Here is a 22,705-nt window from a genome sequence, read left to right on the forward strand (position 1 = left end):
TAATAAATGTTATTTGCAGTTAACAATTTTCTTTTTTCTTTATTACAATATTTATGGCAAGACTAGGTATAATACAAATAGTATATAAAAATGTGACTAAAATATTTCTCGAATGAAATTACATTTTTCATATAAATAAGTAAATAAATTGCCCTCCTAAAAAAAAATTATAAATAATACATTGCAGAGCCAACGACGAAAATTTAATTAAAATGCCTTCCAAAAAGTTACTTTTACATGAATAATTCTATTAATATACATATAAATTTATATTATTGGAAAACTAGTTTTTTCATTGCTTGATGATAATAGTGTTAATAGAGGTTAGCTCGATGCTCCCATCTCGCTCTTTCAAGGGTTCATGTTAATGTGTTAGAGTGAGAAAGCGATAGCTTGCATATTTCATATGCGCTCGTTTTTAATAATGAAATGAAACCCCGTTTAAAAGTGTATATTTAACTATTATTTATTTAATTAATTATATTCTATTATCAACAGGCAATGAAAAAATATCGTTTTATTTAAATATAGAGTTCGTTTCATATAGTTATTTATAAAAACGACATTCAAAATCCAGCGTCAAGCAAAAATACACCTAAACATTACAACATAGATCACATAATTCAACACATGCCGAACCCACGTGGATACCGCGTGATCATCTATTCGTGACTAGTTAAGTTAGTATCATTTTTAAATATTTATCGTCCCTTAAAATATTTTTAAATTAAAAATATTTAAGGATTTTTTTTATTATTATAATTATTTACATAATCTAATCGAATTATTGTACAGAGACACACCGACGTGGGCGACTCGAAAATATAATTTTGTGCGACGTCTACATTTACTCAATTCTATGTGAAAATTGGCGAATCCTACTTGATTTCTTATAAATATGAGGCAGAAAGCTACCTTTACTTTTAAGGAGTTTTTTTTATTAAAACGTTCACAATTTCGTTTGTATTGTTTGATTGTACTTGTAATACCGTCACTTTGCACTTAGAATTTGATAATAATGGGTTTCTGTCAGTAGCGGTCGATGCTGGTGGTGTCGTGGCTGGTAACGTCACTCGCCGCGTCGGTGGACGAGCTGTACGAGCCGTGTCTGTCGGAAACGGAAGAGTCGCTAGTGTCACGCGTGTCGGTCGTGTCGCGCGTGTCGGTAGTGGCGGCGTCGGTGGCGAGGCCGAGATCGGTGGTCGGATATCAGAGATGCTCGTCGCGACCGTTCAGCGGCTGGCGCTCGGCGTGGTCTGAGGGTCGGTTGCGTTTGAAGAAGCCACACTGTTTTTAGGAAGAGAAATATTAAATAAAAAAAAACATCCGTATTTTTTTAGTACAAATATTCACACGTAACCAACAATCACGTGAGTTTCGACGAACAACCAGTGATACGCCCCTCGCACACGCACACACACACGCTCACGCACACGCACCTTGTAGAGCGCGAGCACGAGCAGCAGCAGCAGCAGCGCGCCGAGCACGGCGGCCAGCACGATCACCCACAGCGGCACGGCGCCGCCCGCGCGCTCCAGCCGCGGCGACACCACCGTGTGCGCCTCGCCCGTGCGCCACGCGCGCGCCCCCCCGCCCGCACCCGCCCCCGCGCCGCCCAGCGCCAGCCGCGACACGCGCGCCGCCGCCAGCGTCGACAGCTTCACCGCGTGCTCCGCGGATATCTGCCCGACACACTCAGTGCGTTACACATATACACTTTACTCATAATACACACCCAGTGCGTTACATATATACACTTTACTCATAATAATAAAGTAATCTCAAACATATATAGCCCATATATAACCTTCCTCAATAAATGGGCTATGTAACACTGAAAGAATTTTTCAAAAATCGCACCAGCAGTTCCTGATATAAGAAGATTAGTAATCAGCTGATTACAGCTACTCGAGTGCAACGCGCTTTGACTACAGCTAATATGTAATATGTTGACATTGCAGATCCTGTTGCTAGTATGCATATTAATGAGCCTATCACACCAACGAATAAACATCTAAAGAAAGCTCGAAATCACAAAATTAACTTAAACCATACATATTTGTGAATTTGTAAAATATTGAAGAACACGTTTCAAATAGTAAGAACAACTAATGTCATAACTAAAATAAAGTCAGTCAATCAGTCAGTTTTATGAAGGGCGTTTAGTGCACTAAATGACTGAGGCCATGAAGCTCATACTATTTATATATACAGATTTGAGCGAGACGTTTGATTTAGCATACCATAAATTTTTGCTGAAAAATGGTATCTGAAATAGGTATCCATGTAGTGATGATTTCGATGACCCGTGTAACACAAAATATCTAAGTTGAAGATGGAATAAGTTTCCGGCAGCTAACCTCATTAAGCACAGTGGCGTTGATCCTGGCCCGCAGCGCGACCCACACCTCCTGCCCCTTGAGCAGGCGGCCGGTGCGGCAGCGCACCACCTCGCACTTGTACTTCTCCTCGCAGCGCCGCAGCATCTCCATCAGCGACGGGTCCACCTGGGGCAGAAAATCAATGGAGATCTAACGCACATGGAGCTTATAAAGTATGAAATAAGAATCACTCAGGTACCGGAATAAAAGTCACAGAAATCCAGATTTTTATGTTTCTGCCTCGTCATATATTATTTCTATGAAATTAATATAGTAATACTAGCTGCGCCCCGCGGTTTCACCCGCGTAAGACCGTATCCCGTAGGAATATCGGGATAAAAAATAGATGTTGGCCGATTCTCAGACCTACCCAATATGCTTACCAAATTTCAGAGGAATCGGTCAAGCCGTTTCGGAGGAGTATGGCAACGAAAACTGTGACACGAGAATTTTATATATATAGATGTTTGTCTGTCTGGATATGTCTATAAATTTGTAGCACTTTGAAAAATTTTCCCATCTATGATATTAGAAAGGATACAGAGATATTGATAGCTTTGGAAACTTAAATAAAAAAAATGTGAGAAGTAGAATAGAATGTTGAATGAACGAATGAACCGAAGCTGTTCGGGCTGGTGGAAAGGTAAATAAAAAAGAAATAAAACTATACCTCATCTTGGCGCCGGCGCCGCGTGCTCTCATGTCGTTGTTCGGACGATGAACTGAAACTACCACCCGAGCGGGAGTAAGAATGTCCACCTGTAAATCAAAAATTTTGTTTTAAGTCTAATAAAGTTTTAATTGTTCAAATTGCATAAAATATATTATATGTTGATTTGATTTAATACAGTAATATTACAATATTGTAAGTACAGACGTATTTCTTATACTATTTGAGCTTTCTTTATGATAAAGGTAGCCTTATTTTACTCCAATTAATCAAATAGACACAAAACTACAGCCCTTCCTAATGTCAAGATAACTAACCCTACTATATTTCACATATTACATTTTAATAATCTATCTTCTTACCTGATCTCGATGAATACGAGTATCCTCCGCTAGATCCATAAGCACCACCAGCCACGTTTCCTTGGTAACCGCCCTGGTACCCTCCACTCTGGAAGCCACTACCCTGGGCTCCACTTTGGACACTCCCACTTTGGTACCCACGCCCACTTTGGAAGCTCTGCCCGCTTTGGAATCCTTGGCCCTGTCTTCCGGAGTTAACAGCACCGGTCACATCAGCCATTCCTACTTTAAATTCGTTGTTAGAGCTCTGAGCAGCGTACGCTCCGAAACCTTCGAGTTTGTCCTCTTCTTCGTCTCCCACTACTGTGACGTCAGAGCCACCTGGCGAAAGGAACAGAATAATGAGGTATTGAAATAATAATCTTTTTTTTTTCAAATATGCCAGCTTATCTAATTTTCTGCAATTTATTGAATTTGGTTTCAGTTGTCTTATGGATGATTACTTAGTATTGATATATGAAACATCCAAAATGCTCATTACACGTTCTAATAACGTCCCTATAAAATGAGCGCAACATTCTACATTGTGCGCTCATTTCAAATAGTCTCGTGTCACCCACAATAAAGTGTGGTCAATTTAAAAGGCAATAATATACTTAAAGAAATACTATAAATTCGTAGGTGTAATTGGTTAGTGTTTAGCGACATTTTTAAGCGTTATCTTTATATGGGACCGCATCTTAGGTTTTTCGTATATTAAAATTACTTAGGCATTTATTTGTGTCAAATTTGATGAATTAAATCAATACAAATTATTGATTTTAGTTTTCTTATTTGCATATTTTTACAGTTTTTTTATTATTTATTAATGACATTAACTATAAAACAATGGATTGTGTTACCCCCAAACGACGCAGAGCCAACGTTCATGATATTGGGGTTGACAGTTTCCGTGGTCGCCCACGAGCCGTGGATGAAGCCTTGCGAGGAACCAGAGTTACTTCCTTGGTTGTTGAGGTAGCTGAAAATATAAGATATTTTATAATAGGCTTATATATATAGGCCTCTGCAAACTAAAATAATTACTGAAAGTACTTTTGGTATATTAATTTAAATCTTAGCATAAATAAGACATGGATTCATTTATTTACATACTGATTTTCTGTGTGAATCTGGACTAGACTTTTTGCTTTTTATTTAATTGTACGCATAAATTACATGTAATATTGAACAATTATCATGTAACTAAAAATAAAAGAAAGTATTTGTTATCTACCAGCTCCAGAATTTTAAAATACTCACGTATTAAACGAGCTACCAGCTTCACCCTCATGGCCCAGCGATCCGTACTCCGTGCTTGTTTCAGTCTGAGAGATAATGTTGTGGTTCGAATCGTAGATCACAGTTCGGTTCTTCACCCGCACTATGCGACCATCCGCACCTTCAAGTCCTTGTCCACCAGACACATAGACTTTCTGTCCATATCCACCTTGGCCCTGGTAATTACCCTGGCTTTGGTATCCTCCTTGTGATTGTCCGTAGTTCACGCTTCCATAATTCCCCTGTCCTTGACTCTGACCCTGACCCTGACTCTGATAAAAGTGATTTTCACTTTGTGATCCTTGATTAAAACCGCGGCCAGTTTGATAATTGGAGTTTTTAGCTAGCACTTCCAAATTTTTTCTTAATGCTTCCCTTTCTTCTGCGGTCAGGGTATCCTGACTAGTCCAGGTACGATTGTAGGTGTGTATTCCTCCTTGACCGCCCACTGATCCAGAGCTACCACCAACGTGACCACTAGACATTCCGCTTTGGCTGAATTGACTGCCGTGACTAGCTTGACCTCCACTCTGACTAAATTGGCCACCACTCTGACTGAATTGACTACCACTTTCACTGAATTTGCCACCTTGACTAGCGTGGCCACTACTCTGACTAAATTGACCACCTTGACTTGCAGATTGACCGTAATGACCACTTTGACTGGCCTGTCCTTGACTAGAAAATTGGCCACCGGCTGCACCAAATTGAGCACCACCCGCTTGAGCGCCGCCTGTTTGATATCCGCCAGTGCCGCTTGAATAATTTTCTTCCCAGTATTCTGTAAAAAATAAGATTTGATTTAAATAATTTGATTTGCATTTTTTCTGCTAGAAGTATAAGGTAACAAATATTTTGAAGAAGTTATAACTTATAGTATATAATAGTAGTGTAACTTACTCTGTCCATAGTAGGTTCCAGCACCACCCACCTGAGCGGCGGAATACAAGTCACTGCTCATCATAGCTGTTGAAAAAAAAAAATATATACGTATTATTAGTCATTATATCATAAAAAGACAATTCCACATAAACAATGAGATCTTTCGAGATTTCCCAAGAAAAGAGGTGTCAACGAACCTTCTTTCTCCTTGGCGAGCAGGAAGGCGTAGGGGTTCTGCACGAACAGGTTGTCGGGGTTGACGTGGCGCGCCGCGTCGCACTGCAGCGCGCCCACCCACTGCGGCTGCACCAGCATGTACACCAGGTTCTCGCCTGACAACCCAAACATGTCTGTACTATCTATACTAACACTACATACTACTACACGTAGTAGTCAAGCTTTTTCATATACAGGGTATCCCGCAGATGGTGTACCTTCCTCAAAAGTACTTATAGTTTTGCAAACGCTGATTATAGGAAAAATACACAAAAAACAAAACGAGGCACATGATTTATTATTTGATTCTTTCCTAATCTATGCTTACAGCTTCTTGTATATGCTAGCTTCACTCAGCCGGCATCAACTGCTCCGCTAATGTGGGCATTGGTTCTATGAATACATAATCCTAAACGTGCGCGCGGTCGATAAAAATGGGCGGTTGGCCAGTTAGAGGTGAACACATAGAGTTTTAAGGATTCATCTAATAGAAAATATGCATTTGGGATTTTATGAGATTTTTTTACGTAATCAGCATATAAAAATCTTTACTTTCCGTTGGGCATAGTACACTATTAACAGGACGCCCTGTACAAAAACTTATTCACATACCAGTGAGGGTCTGATAGGGCCACATGATGTATATTTCCGCCTCGTCCACAGTGAAGGGGCCCTCGTTCTTGATGTTGTACTTATGAATCACTTGAGGCCCGAGCTTGGTGTCGTCTTTTAGGTTTTGCGAGTCGTACAGCGATGCGTTGTAATGGAGCTCCGGTGGATCTGATGTACTGTAAAGTGAATATTGTTGATAAATATTTTTTTTGGACAATAGGCATCTTCTTGAAAGCAAAATACAGAAATAATTTATTTCAATATCATGTATATGTATAAAATTTAAATGTAGCCGCATGGAACTAAAAAGGAAGTTCGTCAGCATATGCTGTACCTTCAAATCATAAGCAGCTCATTTTCAGTAGTCCCTAATACGTTAACGATATTTTAAGTAACAGTATTTTGTTAAAAGCTAAATCTTCATATTAATTGCGGTATCGATCGAAAGCAAGACATTCCATTTTTATTATTTCCGACTGGTCCTTCGAGCTGAATTAAGAAAAAAAAGTCCACAACTAATATATAGAAATAATAAAATAATTTAAGAGCATAGAACTACAACGCATTATAAAATCTAACAATGATGAACAATCGAATAAAAATAAAATAAACTTTGTATATTATAATGACATAGTTAGGTATATTAAAAGTAAGAAAAGTATACACGTACCCGATGACAGAGAGCTCGGCCTTGATCACAACACCAATGGGCAGATGCCTCACGTTGTCAAAGTCGGTGCCCTGCTCAGGGTTGGTAGAGTTCACCTCCATGTCGAAGTCCAGCGACGTCACGTGGGAGTCCACCTCCAGGATCACGCGAAAGCTTGCCTGCAACGTTCCATAGTTAGTTAGAAATAGATCACAGGTGGCCCAGAGGCTAGGCGTTGCTATGGTTTGGCAAAATAACGCGGGTTCGAATCTCGCTTCATGATTAAACTTTTACTGTTCTTCAAAAATATCTTAACGAATGAAGAGATTAATTAATAAAAGGAACACCAATAAACATAATTAAATAATATGATGCTGTTCTTTTTATACTTAAAAAGGTAGTATTTCTAGTTCTATTTTCAACGAAATCGATATATATCTTTTAGTTTCAGTAAAAAAAAGTAGTTTACCCTATTTTTGTTATTATATATTTTTAAATTCTAAATAAAAATTAAGTTAATTATTATTTATCCAACCAATGCTTATAGATTGTTAATAATAAAGTTTACATACACTTTCACCAGTAGCCATTGGGTTTCCAAGATCGCATTTAAGGGTTGTGTTGCCATCGTTGTCGTGTTTCTTTATCGAGCAGTAGATTGGTTGTGTGTCCGCACTGGAAATGTGAGATAAGTGTGTTATAGGATAGTTTATTTATCTACACTAATATGATACGGAGGAAAATTTTGAGTGTATGCTTTTGTTTAAAAATAATATACATATAATGCATAATGTTTCAGGTTTGTTGCTTCGCTAGATTATGGTGCATGACAAAATTAGAATAAGTTTATCATTTCATAATTGTTTGATTTCTGAAAATGTTCATTACTACATAGTACAAAACAAAGTCTTTATGTCCCTATGTATGCCTAAATCTTCAAAACTAAAAAATTTGAGGGTTTTTTTTTAATATATATAAAGAGGAAGGTTCATATGTATAATAACATCTATTAAACTACTCCGAATTTTACACTGCGGGCAAAAGTTAGCAACTAGATAAATGACTGCCACTTACTGATCAGTATCGAGGCGCTCCATCCGCGCATAGGTAACGCCGGGCGGCAGGCGCAGGAAGAAGGCGGCCTCGAACGCGTCCTCCGCCGCGTTGTCCACGCGCACCTCCAGCGGCACGTCCGCGCCCGACCCCAGCACGTACTTCACCACGGGCCTGCGCGACGTAGACTCCATGTACTTCTCACTCTCAATGTTTTATAATGGCGACATGGACTCTATGTACTCTACTTTTGTTCTTTAGATTAGGGATTATTCCTTCAGTACCCGACTGAATATGTTTTTATTCAGAAGAATTTTACTTTATTAATCTGGTAGCCGTTTTTTTTATTAGTTAATAAGGACCCCAGTTTGTAGTTTATTGAAATAGTGAATCCAAATAAATAATGTGATAAGTAATAAATTTATTAAGGATTCAGATCTAAGCCAATATGATGGCCTATAAAATACAAAAGGTAATAAATATTGATGTTTTGTTAGATCGGAAAATGCCCTAAAGTCGATTCTGATTTGCCAGAAGTTGTGACGAACACCAACAGGTATAATAAATCAGCCCATTTTCCTCCCCCCATAGGAAGTCTGTCCCCCGCACTCACGTGGTGACGGCCATGCGCAGGTCGGGCACGCACACGTTGTCGGGGCCGCAGTTCTTCTGTATGTGCAGCGCGTCGGCGGCGGCGGCGCGCGCGCGGTCCAGCACGGGCGGCACGAGCGGCGCGGGCGGCGCGCCCGCCGCCTGCACCAGCTCGTAGCTCAGCCGCACCTCCAGCGGCGTCAGCTTGTCGCGGATCTCCTCCTGTGCCACGTGAGTCAAATGTCAAACCACATGGTGGTGTTAGCTTGTGCCGGATCCCCACCTATACGTGTAAGGTGTAACCACGTGTGTCTAATGTTGAAAAATAAAAAACATTCTCTATCTCTCTCTCTCTCATTCTCCACCATTCTATAAGTGTAGGGTGAACGCAATTATGATACTGGCCCCTCGTCCCGGCTCTATTGACCAGGATAAAGAAAATGATCGATGATATAATGATTGAATAAATTGGATATGAGCGATAAAGTTACTTAATGAATTGATTAGCATACCTAATGTTCTGTACGTTATACCTAAGTGTCAAAGTGTTTGTAAAAATAAAATCAAAGGCATTCAGACTCACTTTATTCATCTAATTAAAGCTGTTTGAAGTATTTATTTTCTATAGTCCATAAATTTTAACTCATACAAAGGCACTAAATAACTTTTACTTACATCTAGATAGACCATAGCTTCTTTACACTCCTGTTGCCCCTGAGTCAGCAAAATGTGCGTCTTGTAAACTGTTTGTCTGCTCTCCATCAGGAACATCCGCTTGCTGGTCTTTTGGCGGGAATCCAGGTCTAAGGTTACTTCGAAATCTGTAAAAGCAGTTTCCGTATTATAAGAAATGCTTGCCTACATCATATTATAGTCTGTCACAATGATATCCTCTAAAGGACATTTGGGCATGCAAAATGTTTTACTACAGTCGATGTTTGTGCCCATAATTCCAAAATTCTGGAGACAATCTCCAAAATCAAGCAATCTCAAAATACTCTCTGCTTATTAAATATTTATTAAGGCGATGGATGATATGTATACGTTGAATATAATGTAGGTTTATAATATGGATACACTGCTACTTGTATAATACATTGTTTTAACATAGAGTGGATTTTGTCTAGTTGTATTTACATACGCAATATCATTTAAGAAATTCAATTCACGAATATATCTAGAAATTCGGTAATGATATTGCGTTTGACATAAAATTTTGCCATCTACTGCCAATTGTGCTGCGTCTACCACTCACCGAAGTAGCAAATATATCCTTCCGCTAGAAAAGAGAATAAAATAGAATTCAATTGATTAATCAGCACCCAGTAATATCTCTGCAATAAGCTTTTCATATACCTTACTTATACACATACTTTCACCTACGTGAGAAGAATATTGTGTTTTCTCGTTGATTACGTAAACATTTAGAAGCACTAAGATAGCATTAAATACTTAACGAAATCTAGAAAATCACTTTGTCTCCTAGAACTTTTAAAAGAAAATGACTCATTAGATGCTCCAGAAGACCAAATAGTTCATTTAATTCATATTGTATATTATTTAATTTCTTGTTTAACTTAAGATTATAACATCAACTATACTCCTTATATAAAAAACTACATCTAAAATTAAAAATTTCGGTCATTCTTAGCTAAAAATGATGCTATCAAAACTACAGTCCTAGTGGAAGACTAAATTTTCCAACCACGTCTATACTACATCAACTTCAAAACAAATACTCACTGATCTGCTGGTCCACATTAACGCCATTGTAGGTGAGGCAGAACATGAGCTGCGCACACGCAACCTGCGTGCCGTTGGCGAGCCGGCAGCGCTTGTCCGTCAGAGAGATCAGCTTACTCTCACCCATGAACTTCACGTCCGCCATCACTTTCACAACAGGGCGGGATCTGGGGAGGTGGTGGTGACATTATTAAAGTATAATATAAACAAGATAATCATTGCATTTAACATTATCATATTAAGTTAAATCGAATTAATCGGAAACTGATTCTTATTTCAAAATGTTTGAATTAATATCAATAAAAATATGTATTTTTTCTAAATAAAATCTCTATCAAAAAGACATCTTTGTTAAAGTCTACAATTTAATGAGTATACATAACATTGAAATGTAACGAAATATGAATACAAAAGGATCATTAGAGAAAACTCAAACACAATTATAGTTTTCTTTATTATAAATATATAATACGATTATATTTGATGTCACTTACTTCAAGAACACAACACTGTCCGATTTATAAGCGCCAACAGCCAGATCAGTATAGTTGTTATTGTCCAAGTCCACTCCCCCAGACAAGGAGAAGCCAAACGTGGTGAGCATGGGGCTGATCTCCTCAGCTGTGATCGCTTGGGAGTACTTCTCCCCGATACCCACTTCACTCCCGTGGTAGATGTATACTACTCCGCGCCCGTTCTCACCACCGTATGGGGCACCCACTGCTATGTCTGAAAAAGATTTGGTAAGTTTAGTATTGTACAAATAAATTATGATAGGTGATTAACAAATGTGAATTAATGAAGATATAGAAATAGACCATCAGAAAAATTCATAACTTCTTCACAAGACACATTACTTTTTTGAGTCTTGGGTATAGAGCAACTGAAGTTATTCTTCAACTAAGTATTTACCTCCAAAACCGTCGTAATTGATGTCACCAAGTGAAGTGACTGCGAGACCAAATCTGCCTCGTGATACTTCGCCAGTTCTTGCATGATTCTTTGAAAATGACTGCAATAAAAATAGTCCTAAATATAAGCAAATATATAAATATATAAGCAAATAGAAAATACAATATAACAAAGGAAATATCGTCATCATCAAGGCAAAACAAACTCACCCTATTCTTCCCTTGGTAAATAACGTACACTCTGCCATGTTCATACCCTTCACTCTTTGGCTTGGTGAACATTGGAGCTCCAACAATAATATCATCAGCTCCATCACCATCAATGTCACCACTGGCCAAGCTATACCCGAAGTAAGCTCCTATCTGGGAGCCGCTGATATTCTTAATGTTTTGGAGTTCCCAAGTATACAATACGACCTGGGAAAAAAATTATTGAAATGATGACTATAGAAAATGAAATCTTATTCAAAAAAAATAAATCTCATATAAATTTCATTATTAACATTATTTTATGGTATCGTGATATAAGTCGATGAATAATTAGTATCAAACATGTTAAGAATCTTACCAATCCTCTTAATTCAGATCCTCTCGGTACACCGACTGCTACTCCTTGTATACCTTGACCAGCGAAGTCACCAACAGTCACAGAATATCCCATGTAAGAGTCATCATACTTCGGGCTGGCTTCAGGTGTTGATATTAAAACTGGCCTTTGATTTAGTGTCTGCACCTTAAGTTGACCTAAAATAACAAGTTTTTGTAGAAAAAGACAAATAGATTTGACAACCAGAGGCCCTGGAAAAAGATTAGCTTTCTGTGATGTCCTTTGAATTATTTCTTTGGAAATGCATTTACGTGTGGTCAAATAAGCGTAGGCTTTTATCTCTTTATGTTGTTTTTTATAGTAGTTAGTTAGTAGACACGATATTCAGTTTAATTGCAAATAACTTCTTGTTTCATTGAAGTATTTGACATTTAACAAGCATAATTAGAAACTGTACATCAAGCTAAGTTAAAAAGTATAAAAAATGAATGAGACTGATGACCTGACGAAAGCTCGTGACAATGCATTAAATGATACAAATCAACCTCAATCGATGTAGCATAAAAATTTAGACAAAAGTTATATTTCAAAACAACTCGACACACCAATTTCTACGAACGATCGTAAAATAAAGAAACAACAATTCATTTAAATCACATTAGGAATCACACCTCAAAATTTAATCACCATAATTTCAATCATGTTAAGACCACCAAATCGTAGCGACCAATTAATTTAAAAGCCAATAGGAGAGGAACTTAAATCATTTCCACTATTAATTAGTTTTTAAGCAATGGGCGTATGTTTGAAGCGTTAATTAAACCTCTTTAACCCATTCTAATCGTAATACCGGTTCAAACCGTGTACCCTCATCTATTTTTATTTATGGGATCTGTTATTTTTGATTATATAGGATTTTGTACAGCCGTCCGAAGTTCGTGATTTCACCGTCATAAAATAATAATATAAACAAGGATGTTTTAATTAATACCTTTTTAGATTCGATTGGAGACCTCTCATGAACAGCAATAAAGTAAATATTTGATGAAGTAAGAGATAATAGAACAATTTAAGATGGACAGGAGAACAAGAAGTTAGCACTGGACTATGCCACTAAAGAGCAACTAACTCGTGCACAGACTATACTATGGAACGGAAACCTTCAGGACAACGATGATAATATGGAAAGCCGATGATGTAGCTATTCACGCCTCGTCCGTACCAATGCGATTCTAGATGGTTCGACAGCTGCATGAATAGACTGCTTTATTTTGATTGTGAATATTTGAACACGATATGAAATGATTAGTGCGATTTAAGTTTTTGTAAAGCTTCGATTGAGAATGGCTCAAATATTCAACAATTAAATTAAAGCATAATGATTGGGCAATTATTTTGTTTGGATTATGCGTTCGTAAGCCGTCGCTATGTTATTCGGTTAAGATGTTACGAGGTCAGACGGTTGGTTTACCTTCCTTCGGCATATAGTAGTTGAACCTTGCACTAGGATCTAGCGATAACGTTCTCCCTGTGGATTTTTATTAACATTCAGAATCACACATATATTTGCTGAAAGTGCATTGATGCTAATGAAACAATCGGAAACATAATTTAAAAATTGTGTCTTTCAATTGACAGTAAAATTTTGATTGTTTGATTAGCTTTAAATTTGTAAGATACTAGAATGGATTATAAACTGCTCAAAGTCTCACCTTGCCAGTAAAAGCTACCAGGCGCTCCCATAAAAAGCCTCTGTCCATCCTGTAAAAATAAATAAAAAAATAAACAAATTGCAGTAGGTATTATAAACTTGGATAAATGGAATTGAAATGCTGATCGAAATATCGTAATATCTTCATAACAACTGATCTTTGACTTTTTAACAAATTAAATATTTTCTATTTTTCCAAAATTTCTCAACTAATTTAGTTGAGAAATTTATTAAAAAGGATTACTGACTCAAAATTAATGATACAGCAGAGACTATAACGCTGTTATTTTCTTAGCGCCAAATTAAAACTACCGAGACGAACGACTTGTATAAATAATTATATTTTATTAATCATTATTATTTAAAAATACAATAATTTTTCAGATAATACGGACTAAATAAATGCGTTGAAAGAGTAAACTAGTTTTGATTGTAACATATACATAACTCAAATGGTATGGTACCTACATTGCAATTGAAACCTGATTAAAAACGTAAATTATAAACTATTTATATAAGTTTGTTAAATGGTTGTAGCTGCGAGTTGCTTTTAAATATAACAGTGCGTATATTCTAATCTAAATATTTTACATCTTGTTAAAAATGCATACTTATAATGCGTGTGAATAATTGTTCGAAGTATCAATACGAGGTTTTATGGTAGCACTCAGGCTATCTAGTGGAGTGCACGATAAGTATAGTGGTTTATGTGTGAAGATCCACTTAATCATGTGGAAGGAAATGGAGTGAAATTATTAGGAGTAATAAGTATAAAAGCATTGGAATGGTGCCGGTAATCGTAACGAAATGTTTTGTGGATGATGTTTTGTATACATCCCGGGCATATATTTTTTGATTAAATATCTATAATATATTAGATATGTATAAAAATTTGTATAGGACTATTTTAAGGTGCGATTTTCACAGTAGCATAAGGTATACGATTAAAGAAAAATAAATAATTTTGATATAGGCACATACTAGTACTAACATTCTGTCCGTGGCTTCGAAGATAAATCATCTTATTTTTTACCGCATACTACAATGCTATTTCCTATATTCATCGAATGATGTCACAAGATCATACAATAAGGGAAGAGTGTAGGCGCCGGCTGATCAATAAATATGCGCAAGCGCCGTCAAACCATATAGAGAACAGCGCAGTCCGAGTCAGGCGGGCGCGTTTGTGCTTGTCAAACGAACGATTCCGTAAAAAATAGTCGATAAAACACTCATATTATTCCACAAAACATTGAATTGGAAATAATATTTTGTATACGTATTATTTGTTAAGATGGCGAACAAACGGGGCTAATGCGAGTGTTACAAACCTCATAAGCGAAATTATATATTTAAACGAATAATGAGATATATAATTAGATATATCTCATATTATTTTTACAAAGGTTACTATTGTCATTTTAATCAATAGCTAAAGTACGTTCAATATCAGTCTACAGTTTTATCATATCTGTAATGGTAACGAAATAATCGCCTGTGCATATATTGTCGTTTCAAAATCTTGAAGACTAGAAACGTTACTTTTTTAATGTTGTTTGTGAACGAAGCTTGGAATAGACAGATCATAATGTAAAGAGCTGAGTAAATTGCTAAGTACGAAACTATTTATTATATATATCTTATGAAATAATTCACTAAATTCTAAAGCATTCCTTAATATATGTATATAAGTGTATAGGAAAGGAGCAGTAATCCTACTAATATTATAAATGCGAAAGTTTCTAAGGATGTGTGTGTGTTTGTTGCTCTTTCACGCAAAGACTACTGAACCGATTTCAATAAAATTTGGTACGTAGACAGCTGCACAACTGGAATAACATATAATGATATAGGCAACTTTTTATCTCGATATTCCTACGGGATACGGACTTACGCGGGTGAAACCGCGGGGCGCAGCTGGTAATATATAAATACAACATTCAAACAGACACAAGTCGGATACACTAATTGATATGGAGCCCATAAAGCGGCCAGTAAAAACTAATCTCGAGAGGTATGTGACAAATCAATGCACATGTCTATTGGGAACTAGAGGCCATCTTGTCATCTTCGTTCACACGAAGCGCCTGGCGTCGTTTTTTATTTATTTGTTTCAAATGGCGAGATACCCGGTTATCGAAAGTAAAACACATTTAAAAATGCAATTCAATACGCATTTTTATGCCTAGAGTTTTAGAGGTTGGAAAATATATGCTTTTAAATTTATACTTTTAATAGCGAATAGCTTTTGGCCGCTGTTTCGCACGCGGAGATGTTTAATGCATGGTATAATATATATAAACCTTCCTCTTGAATCGCGTAATTTTAAAGACCTAAGTATGTTTCATATTATGTTGTGATAGATAAATGTACAATTTACTGAAGTGAAGTTCTACTGTAATTATATGAGTCTTGGTCCAAGATTATCTTGTTTTTTTTTTTTTAGTAAATCAACAAATTATCTTTGACAAAGCCTGGAGTATAATGTTACTGTAAATATTCATTATGAAAACCTTTAAAAATTCGACGCATGTTTCTTGGGTTAAGTGTGTATGGAGTTCATTAAGAACAAAAATCACGTATTACATGATATTCATGAAATATATTCAAAAAGACTAGCTGACCCAGCAAACTTTGTTCGGCCTTTGCTACTCTTATCATTTAGATGTAGAAATGCCAATTCTCATCTTTGTACCCGAAATGCAACATTTCATTACATTCGGTCTAGACATTCCGGAGGAGTTAGGTACTTCTTGTTGCATTTTTGTATGTAGAGAAATGGATTCCCTTCATCTGCGTAATAATTTACTTGTCTTATAAAAATCTATTTTGAATAGTGTAACTGTAATATTTTAATATCTTATCCCGTAATATGGTAGCTTTATACATTTTTTTAACACAAAACTGAACTGTCTTCAAATTGTCACAGCTAGAACTAATTAAAATGGGGTCGCAAGGGGACAATCAAAATGGGTTCACGCAGTTGAAAGGTCTGAGGTAATAAAGTAAAAAAAAATACAGTCGAAATGAGTACCTCCTCCTTTTTAAATCTGTCTTAAGTCTCTGTTTTACGATTCCCAAGGGAAAATTGAATATAATATTTCTATACCAGTTGCATAAGCACGTCCAACTAATAAAACATGTCACACCGATGCTAAGTAGAGCCGTGAATAATTGAATATTCTATTAGCGGTGATAAAATGAAGCGTTTAAAACCCCATAACGCACCTATAACCTGTTCACTTCATGCTAATTTTCTCCAGGAAACGTCCACAATTGAATATTAAGGACAAGAGAAAACCCCTGTGAGGTAGAGGTTGATGTTTCTAACACAAAGGTGCCTTCTGGCAAAAAGGAAGGCTATTAACTAGTTTTAATCACTTCTAATAGCTGTTGTACGATGTATTTCAATTATGTAACGTTAATAGGATATAAATTTATTATAATATTGGTCAAGTAAATAAAATATGAAGTTGTACATAAATATGTAAGTTCATTGGTATCCGTTGGACGATACTCCTTACAGTTGTAACGTGCACGCCTTCAATAATAAATAAACACAACAATTATTCCGACAAATCCCTAAATGTCGTCGATTCAATTTCGAAATGGCGCGCGTATCGCTTTTCCCGCCAACGCCATTGTCTGCAAATGGCCGCCGTTTACGGCTGCGTTCCGAAACCATGTTTGTAGAACCACAAAGAATGTTTAAGACGTTGCAATGACAGGGAATTTTGTTTTGCATAAGAAAAAGGCAGGGAGAAATAAAATTATTTCAAGTAGCTCGTAAAATGTCTGGACAGCGCTCTGTAATGCATCTTAGGCGAATAGTAAATGCTTCACGGTTGAATCTGAGACTATAGCGCGTCTATGGTATACGGCCCACCAAAGAGGTTTTACATCGTATGGTAAATATCTTTCAATTTATTTCTTCCTACTTTTAAAACCTGTGCAGTTCATTCGTTCATATAATTTTTCTCATATTTGCTAAATAGTGTCTTGCGAGAAATTAGTTAATTTACTTCTATTTTGTATAGCTTTAGGCGTAGGTATTTTATATATGTCTTTATTTATATTTTGAGATGGATTAGCAAAGATTGATAAGTTTTTCACAGTAAAAACGTTTCGCTAAAGATCTTAGCAGGTAGAACGAAATTTATGCAATACATGCCTCGGGTTCATCGAAAAGATACCAACTTTCTATGCTTCTGGTGTAATATTGCTAATCTCTAGCCTCATCTCAACAACTGGTCCTTTACGTGGACGCGCATAATAACAATGATAAAGTATGCTCTATTTATGTATTCATGTTACATACTCATTAGAGAATATTTAAGATCCCATCTTCACCAATATTAAATTCATATACAATTATTTATTATGCCTACTGGATATAATTAATAAAATTTTATCTATTCAAAGCTTCATGAGAATGTTTTAGACACAAGCCTAAAAAAATACAATCCACCGCAGTATATTGATCAATGGAACGCCTACCGGTCAAATACAAAATATATCTACATCGCATTACAATTCATCAAGACCAAATAGAAACAGCTAAAAACAGAACAATCTTAACTGTTTTCCGAATAGACCCAGTCATCTACTTTGCGATATTTTTTGCTGGCAACAATAAAAGTTAAATAATTCATAAGCTTAGTTGGCATGCGCGTCACGTGCCCGCTCAGATGCGATCGCTATGATAATGCGCAGCAATGCTCTTCCCACGATTGTAAAATCACGCTTTACGTGAACTAGGATTTTTTGGCGCGAAATGGGGTTCACGATATACGTGCGTCGCGATAAAAGCGATTTATGGCGTTACAGAAGCTAAAAAGTTAGTAAAAAATACATGGTCCTAAATAAGGATACAAGTATTAACTTTAAAATAATCGCTGAAGATAAAAAGACAAATGGTACACGGAATATATTTACGATTTTATGCAGGCAATTCATTTGCGGCATATTGAAAGTTTTTTGCAAATTCACCGACGAATTACTAATTAGCGTGTCGGATTCGATAATGACAGTAATTTTGTAAGAACCGCAGTTTACATTCGCAGCGTAAATTCATTGAATTTACACTGTTTCGCTTATTTAAATTGTCACTAATTTGTTTCCATATCAGATGTGGAACGATACTACGGAATTTGTATGAAAAATTCACATTTTTCAGTAGACTACATTTTTTTTAGGATATGCCAAATTTAAAATATATCTATTATATAATGTATTGGTGTATATTCTTATTAGAATAGAGGACCCATGAGATAGTTATAGATATAATATTATTTACTAACAATATATGTAAAAAAAATTGTATTTACTTTGAATTAATATATATAAAATGAAAAGCCAAATACAATAATTGCAGAGAAGTTTATCACAAACTGACTTAAATTGCATAATAATAATTTGTTATAGCGACATTAATATTCCGTCCGCCTCCTCGGTATTAAGAAAATGACTGTTATTAATATTACATTAACTTACCTTTGATACAGCCGCTGAAAAACCAGCTTGGCACACTCCTGTCTTACGTTGACCATGACTTGCTGCGAAATTAAAAAATCAATTTATAACAGATAACAAATTGGCGTCATGTGGGATTATGGCGGGAATATGTGACAGACAGAGCAGAATATGTCAGTATGCAGGTACCTATTGTTTTTTCATTTTATTTATTGTACGTATACAGAAGGTAAATATAATTATATTTTATATGTGTGTTAAAAACAAAATTGAAAATAATACTGTTCGAATAACAGAAATAATTTTGAAAACATTTTTTTCTTGGCTAATTTCTTTATATCTATTTATAAATTATGTTATAAAAGTAATAAGGACACTATTTTAATTAATTATCTATTTCTGACACTAAGCGTGTATTATACATATATAACTTAAGCACATACGATAGATACTTACATTTATTGTCTGTTTTTACATGCATATTTTTATTGTATTTTTATAGGAATATTTAACATAACCTACAACCAATCAATAACTTTTATATTCGTCTTTCTTTAATTATTATGTTTTTCATAAAGTACTTTATAAACACATCAACAGCGATGAAATTTAAAAAAGAATTTCTTTCTAAGTTACACTACGACAATGACCTGTTATTTACAATGTCTTGTGGGGTTACAACAACGAATGTTTTGGTGACTCTGTGAACGGTTTAAATAATGATTATTTGTTCTGTGTGTGCGTGATAACATCCATTTTACACCCATTTACGTTACTCACCATCGTCCTGCGTGCGGAACCCTAAACAATATTACATTATAAAAACAGTTGTCATAGATATAAGCTTAATAAAACATGTAGGTAAGTGTTAAAAAGAGCCATTATGTATAGAACATAATATCATATACAATATACATCAAGAGACAGCAGTAAGTACCATAATATTTCCAGCGAAGGTAAGCACGTATATGAACTAATTATTATAAATTTTATAACATGCGAATTAGATATATCTCAAGCGCAATAACTATAATCAACCCGCTTACATAAAGATATAAGGCAACAATTTATTTAAAAAATATGTGTTCTGCCATAATACTGTTATGTATAACAAATGGGGGCCCGCCCCGGAGTGATCGTCACGCCAATTTCACTTCTCAATTCGCCATTACCGGCGGAAGTGACCGGGTTATTTCGCGCGCTTTTATGTTATGCCGCCATTTTAGTTCACCGTCATCTCACTCTGTTTTGTCTGGCAACTTTTTTGGAAAACTTACCAACCTAATTTAAATCTTATTTCTCAGAAACAAAATACGCAATTCATAAATCATATTTGTGTATGTTTTGGTGTTGAACTTTAATATTATATTATGATTAGAATAAATATTAGCAAAGCTGTATGTTTTCGTCTAAATATTACAGTCCGCAACAATCATCTTGACCGCTCTGTAGTAAAAGTATAAGTGATGCAAAAACAACTGAATACAATAAAGAAAGAAAAATAGAGAAAAATCAAACTTCAGAGCAGCAATATTGTTTTGTTATAGTTCTTATGAAAGTATAAAACTTTAATATCTTAACAATTTTGTGAGGGTAGTCTTTGCTATTATAGTGCTCCTCGAATATTGCTCTTCTATTGCTGTATTTATTTAAACCCATTTTTCGGAAAAACTGCCAGATTTAGCAAGATGTCCATCGTACCAATATATACGTCAAAAAAAGTTCTAATTATCTACTCACAGTTTCGACAAGGTGAGAACTCATTCACATCAACCGCATCTGGCGTTTTAGCGACGAAACAGGATCCCACCGGATCCCGCTGGTTCAACTTGGCTGTCACGAAAGAGACGTAGCGGGGAGCGCAGGCCTGGAACGAGAGTACACGTTAACTTAAACGCTTTTACTCAAGATAGACAAAAATTTATCCATATTGAAAAACAAACGCTTAATTTAAAAAGTATGTAAGCACATATTATAACATATACTCTGCTTTTTAAATATATTATTTATAATAATAAATGAAAAAAATAAAAATATTAAATAAATTGTAATGATTGTGCACATATCATTGTTTTAAAATCACATTTTCGTGTCTATATTTCCTTAGTATTTTAAATTAGCAAAACAAAATATTCTCTGGTGTAAAAAGGAATCTATTCAATCGAATAGTCTTTCTTCGGGTTTCTACTGCACTGTTTACAAATTAAAATGTATTTTTATCACACTAAATCATAATCCCGGTACACCAGCTAGTGTCACGCTCGAACACTGATGTTTATTTCATAACATTCGGTTTCATCCACCTCGATTCCTGTTAACTTAATTCTAAATATAACCCCGTAAATATAATGAAATGAACTTGAAAGTTCGGCAGTTCATCTGTCCTGTAATAACACAGGGTAAGTAATAGGGTTGCCATCGCTGCATAAATATTTCGTCATAGGACTGATCCTAACGGGTCTTTTACTGGAAGATAGGTTATGTTATAAATAATAACTTAGACTTGTCATTTGCATGTGATTTATAGACATCAATTTAAAGCTATTGTTAAATAATGTATTAAGCAATAACAAAAGATAAAATGTAACTCAATAATATATCGCTTGCAATGTATCTGTTTTCTCTTTTTATGTATAAAAAAGCTTCTATCGGAAACTTCATGATGTCAAAACTTTTTTGTTGTATTTTTCTAACTATCAATTATTAATTGTAGGCAGCCCTATAAGCCCCAACAGAATCAAATTAAAATAGTCGCGTGTGCGCGTGCGACGCGTTAAACGCAATAACAAACAAAGAAACGCAGAGCTGTCAGAAACAACATCGCCATCTGGTGGCCATAAAATCATATCTAATAGTTATTATAGTAATTAGGCGCCTTAAGGCCGAAATGATGAGTACATTTTTGATAAATTGGAATGGTCTTATTTCAGGATTTTTATAAGCATTTTGAATTTCCTGAAATCATCTTTAATAAGTATAAAAGTTACAATTATTGATTTATGTTCCAGTTTCGAATGTCCTACATACCTAAAACGCAAGTCTTAGTTCTGAGTGCATTTGCACTTGTACACGTTGTTTGTCGGAATAAAATGATACCAATGAGCGGTGACAATCCAGGAACCATATTGGCCATATTGCAAGCTTGTTTTCATAGTTAAGTAACATATTTATAAACATTTTAATACATTCACATTGTACATATTATTAGTAAATATGAAGACGAGCATGTTTGAGATACAACAAAGAACTCTTAACGCGCACAAAATTGTCTTCACTTGGCCTTTTAAAGTTTCCTAGAAAGGTAAAAAATCAAGCAAAACCTAACAGCTAACATGATTCATAATCTTGGTTGGTCAGAACTCTAAAGTTAAATAAATGTATGTACAAGAAATAAAGAAACACCGTCTCATGCTCACGAATCCAGCGTCATCTTGCAACACGACATCGGGCCCATAAAATCGTCCGTTTGTTTGTTTACAACGGTTTTACGACAAGCGATCAATGGTCCATTATTGGCATCACCACACTCGCCCGAATGACTCAAACATCGGCGAGATAAACTTTCTTTAATTTATATTTGATGCTCGCTCTTTGACCGCGGGGTATTTATGGGGCTTTATATTGGGGGAGAATTGGAGATCCCTG

The 22,705-nt window shown here is 35.8% G+C and overlaps 1 protein-coding gene across 4 annotated transcripts in view; it reads right to left on the minus strand.

Annotated features, from left to right (window-relative positions):
* Positions 1-99: 99 nt before the first annotated feature.
* Positions 100-22,705, minus strand: part of LOC119834787 (integrin alpha-PS2) — a 79,268-nt gene continuing 56,662 nt past the window's right edge. The window contains exons 4-28 of one of the 4 annotated variants that reach the window (XM_038359283.1): positions 20,801-20,927; positions 19,841-19,861; positions 19,082-19,143; positions 13,590-13,638; positions 13,349-13,405; positions 11,899-12,074; positions 11,541-11,747; positions 11,332-11,431; positions 10,914-11,148; positions 10,420-10,586; positions 9,352-9,497; positions 8,699-8,898; positions 8,107-8,259; positions 7,605-7,707; positions 7,054-7,211; positions 6,384-6,559; positions 5,753-5,887; positions 5,574-5,639; positions 4,656-5,454; positions 4,256-4,374; positions 3,414-3,734; positions 3,052-3,140; positions 2,361-2,507; positions 1,440-1,682; positions 100-1,287 (exon numbers count right to left, since the gene is read on the minus strand). In XM_038359283.1, the coding sequence (XP_038215211.1) occupies positions 1,210-1,287; positions 1,440-1,682; positions 2,361-2,507; positions 3,052-3,140; positions 3,414-3,734; positions 4,256-4,374; positions 4,656-5,454; positions 5,574-5,639; positions 5,753-5,887; positions 6,384-6,559; positions 7,054-7,211; positions 7,605-7,707; positions 8,107-8,259; positions 8,699-8,898; positions 9,352-9,497; positions 10,420-10,586; positions 10,914-11,148; positions 11,332-11,431; positions 11,541-11,747; positions 11,899-12,074; positions 13,349-13,405; positions 13,590-13,638; positions 19,082-19,143; positions 19,841-19,861; positions 20,801-20,927 (4,134 nt within the window). In that variant the 3' untranslated portion in view covers positions 100-1,209. The remainder of the gene's footprint in view (positions 1,288-1,439; positions 1,683-2,360; positions 2,508-3,051; positions 3,141-3,413; positions 3,735-4,255; positions 4,375-4,655; positions 5,455-5,573; positions 5,640-5,752; positions 5,888-6,383; positions 6,560-7,053; positions 7,212-7,604; positions 7,708-8,106; positions 8,260-8,698; positions 8,899-9,351; positions 9,498-10,419; positions 10,587-10,913; positions 11,149-11,331; positions 11,432-11,540; positions 11,748-11,898; positions 12,075-13,348; positions 13,406-13,589; positions 13,639-19,081; positions 19,144-19,840; positions 19,862-20,800; positions 20,928-22,705) is intronic. The other 3 variants (XM_038359284.1, XM_038359286.1, XM_038359287.1) reach the window with 3 other exon arrangements.

This window comes from Zerene cesonia, chromosome 20 (assembly GCF_012273895.1).
Source record: "Zerene cesonia ecotype Mississippi chromosome 20, Zerene_cesonia_1.1, whole genome shotgun sequence".
In the NCBI taxonomy this organism is placed as follows: domain Eukaryota; kingdom Metazoa; phylum Arthropoda; class Insecta; order Lepidoptera; family Pieridae; genus Zerene; species Zerene cesonia.